The 20,891-nt window shown below is 51.7% G+C and overlaps 1 protein-coding gene across 3 annotated transcripts in view; it reads left to right on the top strand.

The window, feature by feature from the left end:
* STXBP1 (syntaxin binding protein 1) overlaps positions 1–20,891 on the top strand; it is a 74,056-nt gene extending 53,165 nt beyond the window's left edge. The window contains exons 12-20 of one of the 3 annotated variants that reach the window (XM_027035178.2): positions 1,302–1,367; positions 2,108–2,188; positions 4,329–4,467; positions 5,149–5,258; positions 6,294–6,395; positions 8,798–8,883; positions 11,670–11,824; positions 13,392–13,517; positions 18,917–20,891. In XM_027035178.2, the coding sequence (XP_026890979.1) occupies positions 1,302–1,367; positions 2,108–2,188; positions 4,329–4,467; positions 5,149–5,258; positions 6,294–6,395; positions 8,798–8,883; positions 11,670–11,824; positions 13,392–13,501 (849 nt within the window). In that variant the 3' untranslated portion in view covers positions 13,502–13,517; positions 18,917–20,891. The remainder of the gene's footprint in view (positions 1–1,301; positions 1,368–2,107; positions 2,189–4,328; positions 4,468–5,148; positions 5,259–6,293; positions 6,396–8,797; positions 8,884–11,669; positions 11,825–13,391; positions 13,518–18,916) is intronic. The other 2 variants (XM_053204577.1, XM_053204578.1) reach the window with 2 other exon arrangements.

Below are 20,891 nucleotides of genomic sequence, written 5' to 3'. Positions count from 1 at the left end.
AGGACGCTTCCTTGGCACAGGATTAGTGAGCCAGGGGGTCATTGTCCCTGCTTCATCTAATACTGTTTTGTCTTGTTTTTGTATTCAGGATTGAGATCAGGTGCCCCTGTCTTGTGATGTTTATAGAGATCTTCATTTTGTTACTCTGAGGATTGATATTTATGGTTTTAGATCATGCGTCAGCTTAAGCCAGAAGAACCCTGAAACCTTTTTTAGCTTGTGGTGGAATTAGAACTCAACTTGCCTGGTCCTTTCCTTATCCTGACTGTTCATCGGAGGTAGCTTAGCCATCTTAGTCAAGGGAAATGCACCTCTGATTGTGTCACTCCCTTGCTTAAAACCATCTGGTGACTTTCTGTTCCCAGCAGAATCCAGCCCCACCCGTAGACACACCTTATAGCATTGGGCTATCAGGCCCCCCAGACTCTCAGGTCTGCCCCCCACTCTCTGGCACCCACGGCCTTGCTCCATCCATGCCTGAGTTCCTTGCCTGGGGCTTGCCTTGTCAAGTCCTGGTACTTTGGCTCAGGCATCGTTTTCTCAGGGAAATCCTCCCTGCTCCTCCCTGGACTAATGAGGTACCCCTCCACTGTGCACCCACACTCCTGATTCCCTCGAAGAACACTAATCCTCTCAGTCAGAATGACTCCTCTGCTAGATGGTAGCTCCACAAAGACAAGAATTTCTTGTTTGTTTGTTTGTTTGTTTGTTTTTGTTTTTTGTCCTTATATCTCCAGCACCTAACCTGGCATGTGGTAGTAATTCAACAAATTTTTGTTGGGTAGAGAGGGATTAGGTGAGTCACATGGTTACCAAGTAAACAGACCCCTGTGACCTGTCAGGATGCACATCCCGGCCCTTTCCCACCTTGTTCCTTCTTTCTACCTGTCTACACAACTGCAGCCCTTCTGCTGGGATGAAATGTGAACTCAGTTTCAAGACTGCTTGAGCTGAGTATGCAGAAGAACAGTGTGGAGAAGAAAAATTGCTCTTCCCTGGAAAGAATTATGCTCTCAGTAACTTTCTAGTCCAATAAATAAAACATAATTGCTACACTTCGGAGTTCAGTTCCCTACCTAGAAGATAGTCATGGTATTTGAATCAATAATTTTTTGAGCCAGAGGCCTGGAAGTCTAAACCCACAGTGATCTCATGTTTAACAGATTGATTTTGAGAGTTTCCGAGCATGCACTTGGGAAGTCTGGTGCTGGCTGCTGTCCTGCTCTGGACCTGCCACCCTTGCACAGCCTCTTAGGTCAGGGCCATTAGAGTGAGACCATATGTTTTCCTTTCCCTTATAGACCACCATGCGGGACCTGTCCCAGATGCTAAAGAAAATGCCCCAGTACCAGAAAGAGCTCAGCAAGGTATGACAATCCCAAATGATTGATTTGAATCTTGACTATAATCAACTTCAGTAAGACCTCTCAGAGCCCCACTGCACTGACTGATCCACTGAAATCACAGGTTTTTAATCAACTTCTGGTTTTATTAGGAAAAGCTGAAAGACCGGACCGACAACTTATTTCCTATGACTTTCTTTTCTCCTCTTCGTCTGTTTTCTCTCTTTATCCTTCAATTCCTCACCTCACGAGCCTCTCCCCTGGGCTGCTTAAGTATTCTTACGGCGTGGCAGCTGGACTCCACGAGTGTGGGTGACCGAGGGAGAGAGCCAGGAGGAAGTCACTGTGCCTTTTCTGTCCTGACCTGGGGTGTCCTACATCATGTCCTCCACACTCTCCTTTAGAAGCGAGTCACTGAATCCAGCCCACGCTCAAGGAGAGGGGAATTAAGCTCCACCTCCTAGAAGGAGGGGTAACAAAGGATTGGTGGACACATTGTGGAACCATTATGCCACCCTACCCCCATACAGGATTCCTTCATCTGCTTGACTCCTTTGGAATGCGGTTTGCCCCTACCTCTCCTGACACAGAACTTTCTGGCGTGTTCTGCCATGTTTGTGTTCTGCTTCAATGCACGTTTTACCTCCTTTACGAGGCTGGAGACTCCCTGGTGCATTGCACAATGTTTATACATAGTAGGTGCTCAGTTTATGCTTCATGCATCCATGAGTGATTTCTGGATCATAAACTCTGCTTTTTCCTAGTATTCAACCCACCTGCACCTGGCCGAGGACTGCATGAAGCATTACCAAGGCACCGTGGATAAACTCTGCCGAGTGGAGCAGGTAGGACCTTTTCCTTCTCTTTCTGCCATCCCCGTTGACCCAGCTGAATTTTAACATGTGACTTTGAACATCCTGCAGAATCATAGGATAGAGAGATGGGGAAGTCTACTAGATCATGTTGTCTCAACTCTGGAGCCAATGCACTTCCGCTCTCAATGGTAGGGATTAGACTGGTCTGGAATGCTGTGCTGTTTGGATTTTGCATGTCTGACTCTCCACAGGCTCCCTGGAGTGTCTGAAGAGAGATGTCTGGAACTCTGAGCCCTACACTGACAGGGCTGGCTGAGGTTTATATTCCGAGTGTATTTTCCTCCTGTGGTGGCCACACCGGTTTTGGAAACCTAGATGAGAGAAACTAGGGTAGTAGCATGTCAGAAACTCACCACAGCCTCCCTGATCATAAGTAGGACTGAAAGTCAGCAGTTTGCGGTTTGAACTCTGTCTCTGTCACTGGTTTGTTTGATGTGCCTGTTTCTGCTTTGCTTTCCTCATCTGCAAAGGGAAATAACAATGCTGCCATAGTTTCCAGGAGTGTTGTGTGGAGTCACTAATCCTGGCCCTCCGTTCTCCAAGCGAGAACTTCACTCAGCTAGGGTCTGCTTCCATGGGAAGGGAGGGCATTTGAATGTGAAGCCTCAGCAGGAACGAACAACTCAAGTCCTTGGTGTGAAGCTAAGATCTACACCGTCCGGTGTGATGTGACAAGCCAGCTTAGGTTTGTCAGACCTGTCCTGATTTCTTGGCTCTCTACTAAGGGGCAGTGGCCCCCTAAAAACCCATCAGTCTCACAGCTGATCTTGACAGGTGCAAGGTCCTCTCCAAAAGAACTTGACTGTCCAGAAAGCAGGTTATCCCTACATCAGTAAAAGTGAAATTGGGATGAATCCTTGGAAGTGTACATTTTTTTCAGAATTGCTCCGTGGTATTTGTTGAACCGGTTATGTTTAATTTGACCTTTAGAGAGTATTAGATTTGGGTCCGGCTAAACAAACGGCTGTTGAGGCTGGCAGTGGCTCTGAGAGGTGAGAAGGCCTGGGGGCACCCACCTTCCTTGACCCAGACAGACCTGGGTAACCTCAAGGTCCTGATGGTTATGGACTCGTGGGATCTTAGAGAAAAAGGGAACCTTCAGGCGAGCCCTGTGTGGGTTCCCAAGGGAGTTGCAGCCTTTGGTCTCTGAGAACAGAGTAGAATGGTTGTTGATTTGCTGAGGCTGATGATGTGCCTTCTCCAGCCTGTCGACAGCCGGTCTGACTCTTGCCTGAGTTGGGAAGTGGGGCTGTCATTGTGCTCTCTCTCCTCTTCCTTCTTTGGCCAGCCCTTCTCTCCTCCTTCATCTGCCTGGGTTGGGTTTGCAGGTTCTAGAGCCCTTTTTTTCCTACTCATCTTAAAAGTGGTTGGAGGGGCGCTTGGGTGGCTCAGTTGGTTGGGCATCGACTTCAGCTCAGGTCATGATCTTACGGCTCGTGCGTTTGGGCCCTGCATTGAACTCTGCTGACAGCTCAGAGCCTGGAGCCTGCTTTGGATTCTGTGGCTCCCTCTCTCTCTGCCCGTCTCTCTCAGAGCCATTCACCCTCTGTCTCTCCTTGAAAAATAAACATTAAAAAAAAAAGTGGGTTGGAAAATTAAAAACAGGTTAAAAAATGCAGAGTAGTTAAAACTCAAAAGGCGTGTCCTTCAGAGCCAAGGGGAAGCACAATGGGGAGAGTCTAGCTAGGCAGGCGCACCTTAAGATGCCAAAGCTCTTCATGTGCGGGACGTGCCACTGACTTGGCCCCGATCCCTCAGCAGAGCTCTGTACCTCTAGAGGCCCCACCGGAACGGAGGCTTGACCTGAGGACGTGGCCCAGGTGCACGGACACTCACCCGAAGGGAGCAGCCTACTTTCAGACAAGATGGCAAAAAAATCAACGATGGTTTCTGTTTTTTGCAAATTGAACCCCGGGGCTGTCATCAGTTCTCACTGGCGCCACGGAACGTAGCGCTAGTGACGCCAGTGCAGATTATGGTGCATTGTGGGAGCAGAAAGGACCTTCCCCAGTGAAGCGACCAATCCTATTTATGGTCTACAATCGTCTAATTGTTACCATCCGTCCAGACTGTCCCTGGGAGTGGGGCCAATATGGTGTGTTTTCTGCAGGACCTGGCCATGGGCACGGATGCCGAAGGGGAGAAGATCAAGGACCCTATGAGAGCCATCGTCCCCATTCTGCTGGATGCAAATGTCAGCACTTATGACAAAATCCGCATCATCCTTCTCTACATCTTTTTGAAGAACGGTAGGAACGACGGGCTGGAGAAGAAGGGATAGGTGCTCTCTTGGGCAAGTGAAGTGAGGGAGAGAGAGAAGACAAAGTAGGAAAGTTTAGGAAACACGGAAAGGCGTATTATTTAGTAAGGAGATCGCAGGGGCTCTTGACATTGGGGAAATGAAGGTAAATCAGTTGGAACTAGAATTGAATTCAAGAGTTAAGAAAGGTGAGGCGTCTATGGAAGAGGACGGGTGGGGGCAGGGAGAGCCCACTGACAGCAAAGCCAGTTTGTGAGGGCTTGTCCGCCAGGTGCTTTAACTTGCATCACGTTAGTACTCTCCACCTTTAAATAACTGATTTTTACCCACATCACAGTTGGGTTACTGTCCACTGTGCAGATGGACACGGAGACTCTTGACTTTGATGTGGGCAGGGGTGGGCAGAAAATGGCTGGGAAGCAGGAGACGGATGGAAATACAGACCATGATGGGGCAGTTGCTGAAGGTCACAGCCTGGGACAGAGTGGCTTGAGTGGAATGGAAATCCTGATTTTGTCTTCATCTTCCAGTAAAGTTGATGCGGTGAAGACTCATTTCTACTAATCCTGAGGAGGAGAAGGGGCACCATCCCCCCTCAAGCGATTGGCTCTGCTTCTGAGTGTGTGATGTGCAGTGGCTGGGTGTGGTGACAGGGGTTTTGTTCTCTCAGGCATCACTGAGGAGAACCTGAATAAACTGATCCAGCATGCACAGATCCCCCCAGAGGACAGCGAGATCATCACCAACATGGCACACCTGGGGGTGCCCATCGTCACTGACGTAAGGGGCCAGTCTTGCATGTGGGGAGGGAGAGGCAGAAGGGAAGCTGGCATGTCTTATCTGTTCTCCCCTGAATTACTTAAGGTGGCTTAAGATACATACACTAAACGTTGAGGAAGAGAAAACATAAAATCAGAGGAATAAAGGGACAGATGTAGTAAAATAGAAGTGAAACTCCCAGAACCAAGACGTGCACATCCAGGAGTTGCATAGAGTCATTAAATCTGCGTTGAGCCAGCCCCAGCCCATGCCAGCTTCGTCCCCCATGTCTTGAGCTCAGTCTGGCCGTGTCTTTGCATACCTGGGTCCAGCATCTTCTGTGAGAGCGGGAGCACAGCGCTTAGCATCAAGCGGGTTTGCCACTTGGTTTGTCACTGAGCCAGGCCAGGGCAGGGAAGCCTGACCATGCAGTGCGCTCCAGAAGAGGCTGGGGGCCAGAGGACTCCAGAACTTGAGGAAGAGGCCCGAGCACTCTTTGGAGCTCTCTGCTAGGAACCTTCCCGTGCACCTGCTTCCTGTGAGGAGTCTCTCACTCAGCAGTGCTGTAAAGCTAGAGTTGCAAATGCGCTTCTTTTGGAATCTCAGAGTCGGAAACTTTGTCCCAGAGCCCAGACCTGAGACCTGTAACGGGTGGTTTGGTGTTTTTTGACCCATGTTCAAGAGGGACCCGAATGGGAATGAAGATGGCTTACCGATGCACCCCAGACTGTTGAAGCAGAAGCAAAGACCAAGTCTTACACAAAGCTGCCTTTTCTCCTATAATCAAAACCCAAACTTTTTTTTTAGCTACCAGGATTTTTTTTTTAATGGAGCTTCTGTGTTTGACCCGCATTTGCCATTTTCCGTGGCTTTAAAGAACCGAGTTTGCTCCAAGGGGCACATGCTGGACTTTTCCAGGAAAACCTCTCCCACTTAGCCTCTGCTAGCGCTGACTCTCTGAGGGGAGTGCTCTGGAGCGATTTCCAGAGGCCAGCAAGGTCGCCGGGGCCCAGGTGACCCGTGACTCTGTCTAATTTTGCGTGTGTTTGTATTCAGTCCACCCTGCGCCGCAGGAGCAAGCCAGAGCGGAAGGAGCGCATCAGTGAGCAGACCTACCAGCTCTCACGGTGGACTCCGATCATTAAAGACATCATGGAGGTCAGCGAGGGAGGGGTGTGAGGATGTGTGTGGGACAGCCTGGGCCCAGAACTCTTCACTTACAGGCCCAGAGGCCTCCAGCTTCACCTGATGTGGGGTGATGGTGACAGCCTGGGGTTATCTGTCCCTGAGGATCTGTACCCAGTCTCGGGGCTCATTTAGGCCCCATAGCCTTGTCCTGAGGGTTTAGGAAGGACAGCCCCCAGAGGCCGCTAGATGCAGATCCCCATGATCCATATGACTTAGCCCCATAGGAGAGACCCCTCAGTGGTGCCGTATCCCAAGAACCAAACACATCCCAGCATCTGCAGGTCACATGAGTCACAAACACCACACTAAGGGCGCGGGTATGGAGGGGCTTTCAGGATTCACCCGAGCCAGCCCCTCCCTAAGCCTCCCTGTCAGTCAGGGACCCCGCCCTGCCAGGCATGTTTCTGCCTCTGCTCTTCTGTTCACATCCATCCCTTGCCTGCAGTGCTGTCCCCTTCCACTTCTGAGCCCTGCCTTCCTTCAAAGTCCCCGTCAGGTCTCACCGTTTGCATACACCGCCCCCGTCTGACCGCCCAGCACCACGGAGCCGCCCTGGACTCCTGTAGCATGTATCGGAGATGCCCTTTACGTATATGTATCTGCTCAGTGTTTGGAGTCAGCTCTTTATACCTTGGCCTGTGCCCTCAGCTGATGTGTCCTCTGGGCATAGCAGGTGTTTTGTATTTGTGAATGTGAGGTGTCCCTCTGCTCCTCGCCTATAGCATGAAGAAACCCTGCTTAGAATCCTGCCCCACTGGATCTCCAGGGTGGGTCTTAGAGGCACCCTGTCCAGCTCCTGCTGTCCACAGGCGGACAAGACTGGGGTCCGGACAACGAAGGGGCTTTCCCAGAATTCCTTTGTCAATCCACGCAGTCCAGGTGTTCTGCTGAATTATGAGTTAAAATAAGTGTATTTTAAATATATATAGTGAGTCAGCTTCCTATTTTTAAAACCCACAAACCAAAGGATGGGTGAACATGAGACATCTAGAAACCAATTGGATTTCTTTGTAATGTAATTAAAGCCCACCCCTCTGTCTCATTCGCTCCTTTGTTCTCTGCTCCCTTTTCCTACCCCACTCCGCAGTCCCCTGGAGAGACATGTGCATAGGCTTCACATGGTAGCTGCTAAGAGGAGTGGAGATTTCTAGGCAGCGGGAGGTGCCTAGCTGGCATCCACCCACTAGATGATTAGACCCTTGGAAAACTGAGGATGTAAAGTCTTGTCTTGCATGAGAGACAATGCCTGTGCCGAGTTTCTACAAAACTGGTGCCAAGTGTCAGGGATTTATTGGAATGCAACATTTATAACCTCACATAGATGTAAAAGAAAAGAAAAAAATTGGAAGGGAAGCAAGAAAAATTAATGCACTTTTTTGGTCTTATTTGTTTATTTTGAGAGAAAGAGTGAGCGCTCGCAGGGAAGAGAGAGCAGGAATCCTAAGCAGGCTCCACACTCAGCACAGAGCCCGACGTGGGGCTTGAGCTCACGGCCATGAGATCATGACCTGAGCCGAAATCAAGAGTCGGACACTTAACCGACTGAGCCACCCAGGCGCCTCTTGTTTTGTTATTTATTTTTTATTTGGGGGAAAGCACAGGTGGGCTAGGGGCAGAGAGAAGGGGACAGAAGATCTGAAGCAGGCTCTGCGCTGACAGGCTGACAGCAGTAAGCCTGATGTGGGGCACGAATTCGTGAACTACAAGTTCATGACCTGGGCTGAAATTGGTCCTCAACCACCCAGGTGCCCCTTGTTATTTTTAAGGCTTATTTACTGGGGCTGCTGGTGTCTCAGTCAGTTAAGCACCCAACTCTTGGTTTCAGCTCAGGTCGTGGTCTCACTGTTTGTGAGCTTGAGCCCCGTGTCAGGCTCCGTGCTGGCAGTGCGGAGCCTCCTTAGGATTCTCTTTCTCCCTCTCTCTGCCCCTCCCCTGCTCATGCGTGCTCTCTCTCTCTCTCTCTCTCTCTCTCTCTCAAATTAAGATTAAAAAAAAAAATTTTTAATAGGGTTTATTTAGTAATTTCTATACCCAACATGTGACTCGAACTCACAACCCTAAAATTAAAAGTCACATGCTCTTCTGATTGAGCCAGCCAGGCGCCCCATTGCAGTTTTTGTTTGTTTGTTTGTTTTTTAACTGCAAGGTCGTTAAGGTCTTCTTCATGAGCAGACCTACGGACTTTTCTCCATGTCCATGCTGAGTGCCGTTTTAGGCCCCTGCAGCAGGCAGCAGGGCAAAGGAGCTCTGGTTGTTGCAGATTCGGCCATGTCGCTTTGCCAAGTGACTTGTTCCTTGAATCATCTTGCCTTGGTTCTGTCAGCCCTTCCCAAACAAAAGGCAAGCCTAGTATCTGTCTCTTTTCTTTCCAGGACACTATTGAAGACAAACTCGATACCAAGCACTACCCGTATATCTCCACCCGCTCCTCTGCCTCCTTTAGCACCACCGCGGTCAGGTGAGTGGGAGTCCAGAGCAAGCAGGTGGGAGAAGGGGGACCGTCGCTGGGTGGTTGTCGGCCGCACGGTGGTCCTGGTGTGACACAGCATCCACAAGAACCCTCCCCCGGCTTCTCGCCACAGCCAGAGTGCAGGCCTGGTGCTTGGAGCAGCCCATGAGGCCCTCCACTCTCCGGCTTCCCACTCCTCTCTGACTCATCCCTTACTCCTCCCGTTTTTCTCTCCACTTCTGCCACGCTAGCCTCCTCCTCTGCCCATGTCAGGCATACTTCTGCCTCAGGACCTTTGCACTTGGCTTTACCCTCTGCCTCAAATGATCTGTCCCCGTACATTTTCAGGACTTGCCTCTTATCTCCTTCAGGCCTTTAAAATCAACTGTTACTTTGCCCCGTCTTCTCTAACTACCCTGTTTTAACATCGCACTACACCAGTGTTCCTAGCAGCATTACTCATAATAGCTCAAAAGTGGAAACAACCTAAATGTCCATCAGCTGATGAATGGATAAACAGAACATGGCATACTCATACAATGGAATATTATCCAACCAAAGGAATGAAATACTGACACGTGTTCCACGGATGAAGCTTGGAAACATTGCACTAAGTGCAAGAAGCCAGTCACAAAAGTCCACATGTTGTGTGATTTCATTTGTTTGAAATGTCCAGAATGGGCAAATCTGTAGAGATAGGAAGTAGATTAGTGGTTTCCAGGGACTGGGGATGGGGGTGGGGTGGGGAAATGGGAAGGGACTGCTAAAGGGTATAGGGCTTCTTTTTGGGGTGATGAAATAGTCTAAAATTGATTGTGGTGATGGTTTGCAATTCTGTGACTATACTAATAAGCATTGAATTGTACGCCTCTTTTTTTTTTTTTTGAGTTTATTTATTTGGGGCGCCTGGGTGGCTCAGTCGGTTGAGTGTCCGACTTTGGCTCGGGTCATGATCTTACGATTCGTGAGTTCAAGCCCCCCACATGAGGCTCACTGCTGTCAGTGCAGAGCCAACTTCGGATCCTCTGTTCCCCTCTCTCTCTGTCCCTCCCCCACTTGTGCCCTTTCAAAAATAAATAATTTTTTTTTTTAAGTTTATTTAATTATTTTGAGAGAGAGAGAGAAAGAGAGAATCCCAAGCAGGCTCATGTACCTGGTGACACTCCATACTTCTGTCCCTGGTTCTTCAACACTGTGGGTTTTCTTAGTTGCCTGTGGTGCTTTCCAGGGTCTGTTTTCAAAAGCTTTTCCTCTTGTTCCCCTCTTTGCCACGCATCTGGAAACCTTCCTGCTGTGCCCTGCGATGGCATCGGAAGGCATTTTGCCCCTAGACTCTCGTTGGCCTCCCTCATCGGTGTGGTCCAGGCTGTTCCCTGGCCCGCAGTGGCATCAGTTACTTTTCCTGAGGTGGCAACCTCAGACCCAGGTGCTACTCGGTTTTTGTCTGTCAGCAAGAGCTTGACGTGGCTCCTGAGAACATTTCAAGGCTGAATGAACATTTGAGCTTGGAACAGGAGCGCCACTAGCTCCAAAGAGGGCATCCCGGGGCACCGGAGTAGCTGGCAGTTCCCAGGATGAACCCTCCACATGTACCTCTCTATCCCCTGTTCCTGCTGTGCCCACCCATCGTTGTCCCCCACACCCAGCCTGCTGGGCTCACTTTTAGACCTTCCCTTGGGCCCAGGCCAGAGGTCTGTGGCACCTGTGGCATTATGCATCCCCTCTGATGCCAGTAGAGGCCAAATGTTTATTGCCAACATTGGAGCAAAATACGAAATCCCCAGTGTTGCCCTGGCCAGGCCGGTGACGATGGCACACTGTCAGATGACTCTCTCTGTGTTGGCCCATGTGCGCCCCTGGCACCTTCAGGATTTTGGAAAGTGACTTTAATGCTGTCGTAGTCAGGGAGAAGGGCAGAGATTTCGCTAGAGACTTGGCCTCCTTGTTTTGCTTTGATTTTTGTTTTCTTTTCCCCATTTTCTTAACCTGGAAGCAACCCATTTCTCATTGTTCCTGAGGACAAGGTGAAGACCTACTAACAGAAGCCCAGGGGCAGAGGAGACACCTTTGGGAACTGTCCCACCACCGAAATGCCTGTCTTTCAGGGGGCAGCTCAGTGTCACGTCTTCTGGGAAGACTTTTCCAATGATGCCCAGATGACGCTAGAAGGCGTGCATGTCCCTGTGGCACCGAGCCCCTCCATCGCAGCACGATCCTGACCTTCCTTCTCCCCACCCACCCCAGTTAAACTGCGAGCTCTTGGTGGGCATGGCTGAATCTCGCCGAGGGTTGGCACCTTGGTGCTGGGGGAGGCCCTGATCAGGTGAGGTGCTCGCTGCGTGAATCAGGGTGTACCAGCCTGAAGACAGGCCTTGACTCCATCGTCACCGCTCACTGCCAGCAGAGTGTCCCAGACAAGCCTAGAAACCTGTACGCTGGAGGCCGGAAGCTGACGACCATCACGAGGGGCAAAGCTGTGGAAGGTGACACGTCACACTTGAAAGCTGACTTGAGCCTGCCTGTCACCTACATGCTTCCAAGAGAGTGATGAGGTCACTCTCAGCATGGGTAGCCCAAGCACTTGATAATTTGCACAGCAGTTCAGTTCAACCAACACTTACTACTACTCTGTTTTGGTCACTGGTGTACAGAGCGAATGTGTAAACAAGTCATTGAGGTATGAAGTGATAAGTCCTCTGAGTGCAGATAAACATAATTAATCTCTCTCTCTCTCTCTCTCTCTCTCTCTCTCTCTCTCTCTCTCTTCCCCCTTCCTCCCCCCCCCCCCCCCCCAGCGCCCGCTATGGGCACTGGCATAAGAATAAGGCCCCAGGGGAGTACCGCAGTGGTCCCCGCCTCATTATTTTCATCCTTGGGGGCGTGAGCCTGAACGAGATGCGTTGTGCTTATGAGGTGACCCAAGCCAATGGAAAGTGGGAAGTGCTAATAGGTGAGTGGGGGCATGTGTTCTAGAGGGAAGGGGCTGCTTCATCGCACTTCGATCCATTCCATGCTTTGGTGTTTCATTCTGTCTTCACTTCTCCATTGCCCCTGCAAAACATAGTCTCTAGACACGTTCGGGGACGGCAGCAAAGGGGCGAAGGGTTCTTTCCTCGTGTCTGCACTGTGTCTCATGGTGAGAGGCAGCTGCAAGCGGTGGGAAGTGCCCGATCACAGACACCGACAGACCCAGGCCCCCATTCTTGCTCGGCCACTGCCAAGTGGGTTACCTTGAGCAAGCACCCCACCTCTCCATGTTGCGATTTCCTTACCCGGCCAAATGGGGTTGTGAATACCCGCTTACAGCTTTGTACTAGGCCCGAGGTGGGACCTGTCTCTTTGCTGGCGTTGCGCCTCCTGTTCAGAAGACGCTCAGTGAATGGAAGGTAAATTATCGCCCCCTCCTTTACCTGTCAGTTGCAGATAGACAGACACAGTGTGTGGGCAGATACCGCCCGAAACACACGGGCCTGACTCCTGGACTCTGCTGAGGGTTCCCCATCAATTCCGGTTACTACGACTCCTAGGTCTGCTATGTACCCTTTCTGGTATTTCCTGCTGGTTTTCCAGAAGAAAGGAAGCAACTCGTTAGACCTGACTTAATGCAGCGGAAGATTTTATACCTTTTTCCTGCCTGTAGGAGCTTCCAGTTTCTAGGGCTGGAAGGGGAAGAGTGAGCTGAGGAAAATCACGCTTTCTCCAGACGCCTTCCTTTTGCCCCGTCTTGCCCTTAACAAAATGGATTTGCACCTGCCTGGGGCTGCCTCTTGACATTGACTGACCCAAGGCTATGAGCACGTACTGCCCTGGCCATTCCCCTGATCTCTAGAAGATGGGTCAGTTTTACACCCCTACTTCGGGGTGACCAAATTCCAGTGTGCCCGGCGCTCTCAGAGTGAGCAGGTCCTGCAGACCAGTCCACGTGGCCATTCCTGGTTGTGTCAAGATGGACCTGTTACTGTCAACCCCCTTTCTAGATACCACACCATTCAGTGGAGAGATTGGATATCCTCTCCCTCCCCTCCCCACTCCCTGGAGCTTCCCTGGCGGGTCACCCTTTCTCCCCGTATCGTTTTTTCCTTTTTGTTACATAGACGCTGGGATAAAGCTCTCTCTGTCCCCTGCTCGTGTGTATGTTGCATGCACGTGTCGGAGAACTCTCAGCTCAAACACAGCTTTGCGGGGCCGAAGCTGTCACAGCCAGGCTTTGGTGTAAATTTCCCTCTTCAGCTTTGGTCCTGACTTGCAGTTCCTTGTTGGGGGGTGGAACCCTGGGGAGATAACGGTGCCCGTGCAGATCCACGGAGGGGCCTTGCGCAGACAGCTGACGTCCGCAGTGTGGCCTCACCCGCTTGGTGCATGCCGGCTGTCCTTGCGGCCTGTGTGCGTGTGCACGTGCGCGTGCTCGCGTCTTGCTTTCTCATACCTCATTGGCTGCATAAAACGTAGGCCTAACTTGGCATGTTCCTGTAACGTACCTTTGTTCAAGCAGTCAGCTGGCCTCTGTTCTCCCGCAGGTTCTACTCACATTCTTACTCCCACCAAATTTCTCATGGACCTGAGACACCCCGACTTCAGGGAGGCCTCTAGGGTATCTTTTGAGGATCAGGCTCCAACAATGGAGTGAGAGCCAAAGAAACAAAGTAAAAGCAGCTTATTACAGAAAAGAAACTCTTCCACTCTGAAGGGTTTTCTTTGATTATTCCGTCACTCTTTTTCTTTATTTTTCCCTTTTCAGTTTATTTATTTGATTTCCTTTCAACAAGAAAATGCTTGCAGTTCTCAACACCGATTGAAAATGTGTCCGATGCTGCCTTCACAGACCCTGCCGCGAGAGCCTCTGGGCCCCGGCCTGCCAGCTCACTCGTGCCCTGGGTCACCTGCTGCTCAGTCAGGCAGTGCAGCCCCCTGGGTTGTAAACCAAAAATGATCATGACTGCTATGACCAGTCCTTCAGAGGGACTGGAAGCCGAGGGATGCCGGAGGCACGGCACACAGGCCTACCGGCCCGGGGTGTATCTGTGGGCACCAGGCAGGGAACGCGTAGTGTCCCGCTTGTGACATGGTGTGGGAAGTTGTGAGTGAGGCCAGTAGGCGTTCAAGGGACTGTCCTGTCCAAGAAGGCAGAACTCCAGTGGAGAGATCCATGGGCACCTGATCGTGGGGAAGGCTCATTGGAGTGCGTCAGGATAGACTCCACGTCAGTGGTAGTTAGACACGTAAATTCCTTTTTTCCGGGGCAGGCACTCGTCCCAGGGAACTGTTGCTAAGGGGTGACAGGGTCACGAGCCACCACGTACTTGATGAACTCCAGCCACCAGTGGAAATCTCGTGTCTCGTGTTCATCTGGGGCAGATGGCCCTTCGTAGTCATTTACTCTCTCAGTAGTTGCTTTTATTTTCATTCTCCTGTGGGTTTTTTTTCCAGGGTTGACTTATCACACCCCTCTCTCTCACTGAAGTCTGTTAGTGAGATCTGAGAACCTTTGGGTAAAAATCTGTTCTTAACGCGGTGTGCTGTTCGAAAGAGCGTCTTCCCTCTCCCACCACGCTTGTGCCTTTACCTGTTACCCAGGAACCGGCATCTGTCTGGTGGATTATCCACACTTTATTCTCATCCTCATCCCTTCCCCTCTCTTGCCGTCCCTCATATGTCCCGGGAACCTCCTGTGAAGTGTTAAGTGGCAGACGCATACTGAAGAACTCCATTGTAGCATTAGTTATTCTGTAGTTTCCTCACACAGCCTGTGAGGAGGCCACCCTCTGTGCACCTCATGTACTTCACCGACGATGTCCCTGCCCCTCTCCTGCCCAGACTGACATGTGGCCTGGTGAGTCAGAGAGCATGAGTCACCTGGAGCAGTCGGGAGGCCTAGACTCTTGCCAGGAGCACGTGTGGGACTGCAGGAGGTCCTTCCCCCGCCCCCCAACCAGGGCACAGAATGCAGAATGCGGCGGGGCTGGGTCCTGGATCGCAGGGCCCCAGGTCCTGAGCTCTGACCATCTAATTCAGCAACTCGGATCGGGTGCCTCAGCCCTTGCGGTCCTGCCCTCGTGCACCTGTGCTCTCTGGTACACCTCAGGGGACTGGGCTGTCAGAGCCGTGACCAGGGTCGGTGGGGGGGGCACCGGAAGCATGCTTGTTTGTATAAAGAGAACGTGCTCCATCCAAAACAGGACTCGCTCTAAAGGTCGGGACAGGCAACTGTGCGCTTTGTCTCCTCTCCTTCCTGTGGCCGAGAGACGGCTCCCCCGGGGCACTGGTGAGGGGAGAAGCAGCACGTGGGTCACCTGCACAGTGCGGGGCAGGCTGGCCGTGGCCCTGCGCTGCCTCCCTGTAGACAGTGCCGCCAATGGGCGGTGGATAAAAGCAATTGTGAAGAACACAGCCATTGTTTAGAAGCACCTTGGTTGCTTGGTAATCAGAGACATCTGGTTCTGTGTGCAGATGGCAGGGAGGTGATCGGCATTTGCTGCAGGATGTATTTTCAGACTTACGGAAGGAAAGATGTTCAGTCCAGGCTTTGGTGGTGGCAGACCACTTGCAGGGTCTGAAAGACCTGCAGACCCGGAGCCCGGGGGCTCCAGCTAGGATTCACTCTGCGATCCCCTGCCCCAAAAGCAGCCTGTCCTTTGCAGGCTGGTGTTCTTTGTTTTGTGCTCAGTCAGCATAGGTTCTCGGCTGCCATCTGAGCAAAGAACACAAATACTCGAGTTGTGTACTCGTGGCTTCTGAAATGCTTTTTGGGGCAGTGTCGTGTTTTAGAGAGTTCCTTTAGGAAAAAGCAAGGCACGGAGCCCTAATCCCAGGGAGGTCAGAAGACAGATGAAAATCTGACTTGCCTCCTTCTGTTGTGATTGTCCGGTGACCAGAGACTAGGACAGTGTGGGCCGGGAGCAGGACGGGTTGTCTCCGCCCAGAGTCGATGTCTGCAGTCGTCTGCAGCAACTTAGCTTCTAGGAGATGAGTTTTCCTGCTCGGCAGTGAACGAGAGCATCCCTTGCCGGCTCCCCGCGTGGGTGCCAGCGCCCACTGATCCTCCGGCCCCTCTCTCCCCCAGGTGCCGGGTGAAGGGGGCCGGCTGGGCAGCCGGAGTGCACAGGTGTCCCCAAGCCTCACTTCCATTGCATTAATCAGTCGCCTCCATGTTGTCCAGAAGTGAAGTCTTTGCTTTAGGTTCTCACCCCAAGCTCTGGGGGAGGGTTGTGTTAAAAGTACCAGCCTTGAGGGAATGTCCAAGAGGCTGTTGGAAGCCGGTGGAAGAGCCATACACAGCACTTGCACTTCAGAAAAAGGGTTTGTTTTTCTTATATTGAATATTTCACTTTATTCCCAGTTGGAGTCAGACAAGTCTCTTGTTTCAGTGGGACTCAGATTTGAATCTGTACCCAGAACCAACCCATTGCCCAGCTGCTATTTGAGCACTCACTTGCATGTCCCCTCCTGGGGCCGGGTGTCCAGAAGCGAGACCGACGGCATGACGTCTGGGCCCGGCCGTGCCACCAAAGGGCTGTGAATGTGCCCCCTGCCGCTCTGGGCTTCATTCTCCCACCTTCAGGACGTGGGCTGGCCAGGAGCGTGTTTCCAAAACCTGGCAGATCAGCAGACTCTCCTGGGTTGCTCTTGAATGTACACCCTCCCTGGTGCCCCCCCCCGCCCCGGGTCTTCGGAGTCCATAGGTCTGTGTCGGCCAAACCCAGGGATGCCTAGACAGCTGACCTGATTTTCAGATTCTGTCAGAGAGGAAGGATTTTGTCCAGGCAGAGCTCTGGCCCACAGCTTTGACAGCCCTTTGGGTGACTTTGTTTTTGGAGACACCCACTCACATTTCCCAGTCTTGCAGTCATGTAGCATAAGAGGGATGGACCCTCCGTTGCGGTTCTGGAGGACCCACGTGGGCCGCCCCCTGTGGGTTCTAAATGTGGGTTTGCGATATGTGTATCCCAAACGCACCCAGCTCCGTTCGCGGTATTTGTGGTGGTGAAAACCTTGACCAGGACATTAAAACAGTACAGATGACTCAGTGGCAAGAATTGGCTCTCAGGGGATTCGGATCAACAACAGCTGGTCTGAATCCTTTAAAGACACCCAGTGAGTTAGGGTCCAGGAGTTCCTGAGCCTGTCGCAAAGATACTTGGCCCTGGAAGTTTTCTTCTTTCAGTCAGACTGGGACCACCAGATGGTCAGCCGTCAGGTGATAGAAATTCTAGAGCATGGATTCCTTGATCTCTTTCTGGCCTCCCTCAGGCCGTGGATTTGCCTGCAAGCAGGGGTCAGGAGCAGCTTGGGGTGGGTATCTGCTCAGAGGCTCCCTTTTGATTTTTCCTCTCAGTCGAGTCTACTGTCTCATTTCCTGGAACTCAGCTAGATGGCTGCGGGAGGGCATTAGGGACGGTTTCTCCGGCGTGTTGCCTGTACCTGGAAAACCCCCAAATTGCTTCTGCACAGAGGACCCAGCTGTCTTTCCAGGTGTAGATGCGCAGGCTGCATGGAATTGAGGTTGGGAAGGCCCTCATTCTGGCAGTGGTTCACTGTTCAGAATTTGGCAACGTTTATTCCTGTTTTCTCATTTGGGGAGTAGTCTTTGACCTTATTTTAGGACCAGTAGGACGATCAGTGAGGTCAGAGAAATGAGTGTACCTTGGGGGAAGGTGGTCCTGTAAAAATGCCCAGGGAGATACTGCTGAAGGCCGCGTGGCCTTTGCTGAAGGAGCCTCGGGTCTGCAGAGCAATGGGTTGGCTTTAGAGCGCAGGGGCTGGTGGAGGCTATAAGCTCAGCACCTCTGGGAAGTAGCCGCGGACTGGTTCCTCAGGACAGTGACAGGGTGACTAGAGCTTGAATGCTGGAGGACAGGAGGTTGGAAGAAGCAAAGCCTCTCATGCTAGAGAGGGCTTCACAAGCTTTCTGCCGGTCCAGACTTGACCAGGAAGGTTCAAGGCCTGCAGTCCCAGCAGTCACGCGTCAGCTGAGCACACAGTGGTCAAAGGCATAGGGACCCTGGTATTCGGAATCACCCCCCGACAAGCCAGCCAAAGCCTTCTTTTGCCTACCGTCGGGGTGGCAGTCTGGCACCCTGGTGGTTTCTGTCCCCATTCCCTCGCCTGCACCTCCAGGGAGGCACATTTTCAAGTACGGATCTCTTTTGTTCAGTTCTTCTCTCCCACCGGGACCTCTTTCTTTGAAGCCCACTGCTGCATGTGTACAGGCCTCATGTTCACGCACCAGTCACTTCTGTTCTGTTTGAGTAAAGTCCATGTCCAAACCACACGGTCCATGCATCTTTTTTTACTGCACTTATTAGATTCTCTCTCTCTCTCTCTCTCTCTCTCTCTCTCTCTCTCTCTCTCCTTATGAAAAAGGACTTCATTTATTTTTTAATTTTTTTTTTAATTTTTGCAGTAGAAGTATATCTAATTCCATTAGCTTAAATTTTTTGCAAGCATTTCTAATCTCTTACAATGTGTGGTCTCTGCAAGGTAAGGCCTCAGGTACCCTGGCCCTTTCCCTTTCACACCTGAGGTCCCGCCCATCAGGGCAGCACCAGCCGGCTGGCTCCCAGAGGTCAGTGGCTTCCCCAGGGTGCCCTGCCCATCACTTCCTCCCTAGCAGGCGCCATCCTTTCCATACAAAGCCCCCTACCGACCCCACCCCCTCCCCAGCCTTCCCCTGCCATATGGTTTGGAATTTCTCTCCCCGGCTGGCTTCGCCTCGAGTGCAAGAGAGAATCAGAAACGCAGCTGCCCCGTCCCCTGGCAGATGGCACTGAGCCCAGATGGAGAGGCGGGCGGGCTCCTTCCTTGGTACAGCCTGGGACCATGCCTAAGTCAGAGGATGTGTTTTGTTTATCCACGGTCCCCAGGTGCCTCCCAGGCCTATTGTGATGTGGACCCAGCACCCAATCCCCACCCCCCTCCCTGCTTCCACTAGACCCAGACCAGGGTGGGGGCGGGGGAACAGATGCAGATCTGGGAACTGAAGGGCAGGAAAGGAAATGTGGTAGAGCCTGGAGCCAGCAAGCTCACTGTCTTTTCTGCCCCCCAGGATCCACGCACATTCTCACCCCACAGAAACTGCTGGACACGCTGAAGAAACTGAATAAAACAGATGAAGAAATAAGCAGTTAAACAAATAAGCCACCCCTCCAAAAAACGAACCCTATTCCCACAGTGCTCCGCAGCCCCTGCTGCTGCCCGCCTCGGTTACTTTGCTGACCCTGTCCCTCCACTGCCTCCCCCCAGCTCTGCACGCCCTGGACGGCACTGTCGCCGCTGCGTTCTCGTGTTTAATGATGCCCTCTTCCTGTGTGAAACAAGAGAAAATAATGCATTGTGTTTTTTAAAAAGAGTATCCTCTATATGTGTCCTAAGGGGAGAAGTTCCTGTGTAAGGGACATACTGCTGGAGAAGTTGTGGAACTGTCTAGAATGAGTGGACACCTTCTCCCCATTACTATGATTCCCTGACCTTGTACATAGCCCAGTGTGACATGCGCAGATTGCTTGAGTATGGGAAGGTAGACGTTTGGGTGTTTTACAAAATCTCTTTTGGGTTGTTCCTGTTCTTTTCGGGAATCCCAGAGATGTCTGTTCCTGGAGTATTTCGCACTGAGGATTAATCTGTGGTCTCCACGCCAGTCCTTATCTACCCCTCAGCCTGCTCTCGTCCAGATACGCTTGGCGGTGAATACCAGGTGACATCATCGTGTGAGGTCCGAGCTGGAAGTGACCTCTTTGGCTTCCCCGGTGGCTCGTCCTCCCCAGGGGCCGTGGGAGGGGCTGGAGGTCCGTGAAGTCAGGCTGGGTGCTGGCTGGCGTGTGGCCTGTCACCGCTCCTTCCCTGGCCCGCGTCCACAGCGCTGTGATCCCAAGGGAAGTAGTCTTGGGGCCTGAGTCACAGGGCCCCAGCAAGCGAGGAGCAAGCTCCCGCCAGGACCTTTGTCTCTTGGAGAAGCAGTTAGGCTGGGTGTTTTGGCCAGACCTTTCCTTTCCCGGGCACCACCCCCCCTACCGAACCTCTGTTTCTCAGTGGGGTCAGCATGGATGGTGCCCGAGGGCCAGGAACGGACGAGGATGGGACGGGTAATGCAGGCTCCTGGGCAGAGGGCCTTTCTTGCAGAGAAGGGTCTGTGCGCCTAAGACTTCAAACCGCCAGGAGAACAGCCTGTTGAATTTATGCAGACTCTGTCCAGATCATCCTCAGTTTGAGCTGCTTCATGATACTTTATTTTGTGTAGCGTGGGGTCATTTGTCGTCGTGGTCGTAAGAGAAAATGGTCATTTTATTCTCTGTATAACACTTAGCTCTAGAGCAAAAATGAAAGAAGCAAATGCAGAAAGGGTGTCTCGTCGTCCTCTAGACTCAGCAGCAACTCCGTTCTCCGATGGTGAGCGCACCACGTGTGCTGCTGCTGTGGTCATGAAATACAATGACAGTGGAAGTCACAAAAATGTCCCCTGCCCAGCCCCCCCGCTGCCCTTTAACCCCTGCCAACCGTGTGCATATTACTGTCTCGTGATGTCCTTGCAGACGTGGTGAGTGCTAGTTCCACGCGGCCGCCTGCTTTCCTTTCAGAGCGCGCTCCTCGCCCTCCCCGTTGGATGCTTTGTGGTGTTTTCTCAAGGCTTTGAAATCTCCCCTGCTCACTCGCATTAGTTTTCAGGCCTCTTCTGTCTCCCTTCTCCCCCTTAAGATACCTTGTTTCCTTAGGACAGAACTGTAGGTGCTCGCACTGGTTCGTCTCCTGCTGTCCCTGCTTGTTCTGTCCCCTCCCCTTGACCAGACAGGGCCCACAGTTCGGGGCCTTGTTTGTCAAACATGTTGGGTTTCCTCTCTCTGTTATTTATATAAAAATAATTTATCAAAAGAATATTTTAAGAAAGCTAGTCTGTCTTGAAACTTGTTTACCTTGAAATTATCAGAATCTCAGTGTTGGAAAGTATTGAAGCACAAACATGTATCATCTCTGTACCGTTCTGTACTAAAGCACTCAGTCTAATAAATAAATCGATCCGCACCCAT

The sequence above is a fragment of the Acinonyx jubatus genome, chromosome D4 (assembly GCF_027475565.1).
Source record: "Acinonyx jubatus isolate Ajub_Pintada_27869175 chromosome D4, VMU_Ajub_asm_v1.0, whole genome shotgun sequence".
Lineage (NCBI taxonomy): Eukaryota > Metazoa > Chordata > Mammalia > Carnivora > Felidae > Acinonyx > Acinonyx jubatus.
Note: the sequence above shows the minus strand (reverse complement) of the source record. Positions and strands in the feature narration are given on the sequence as shown.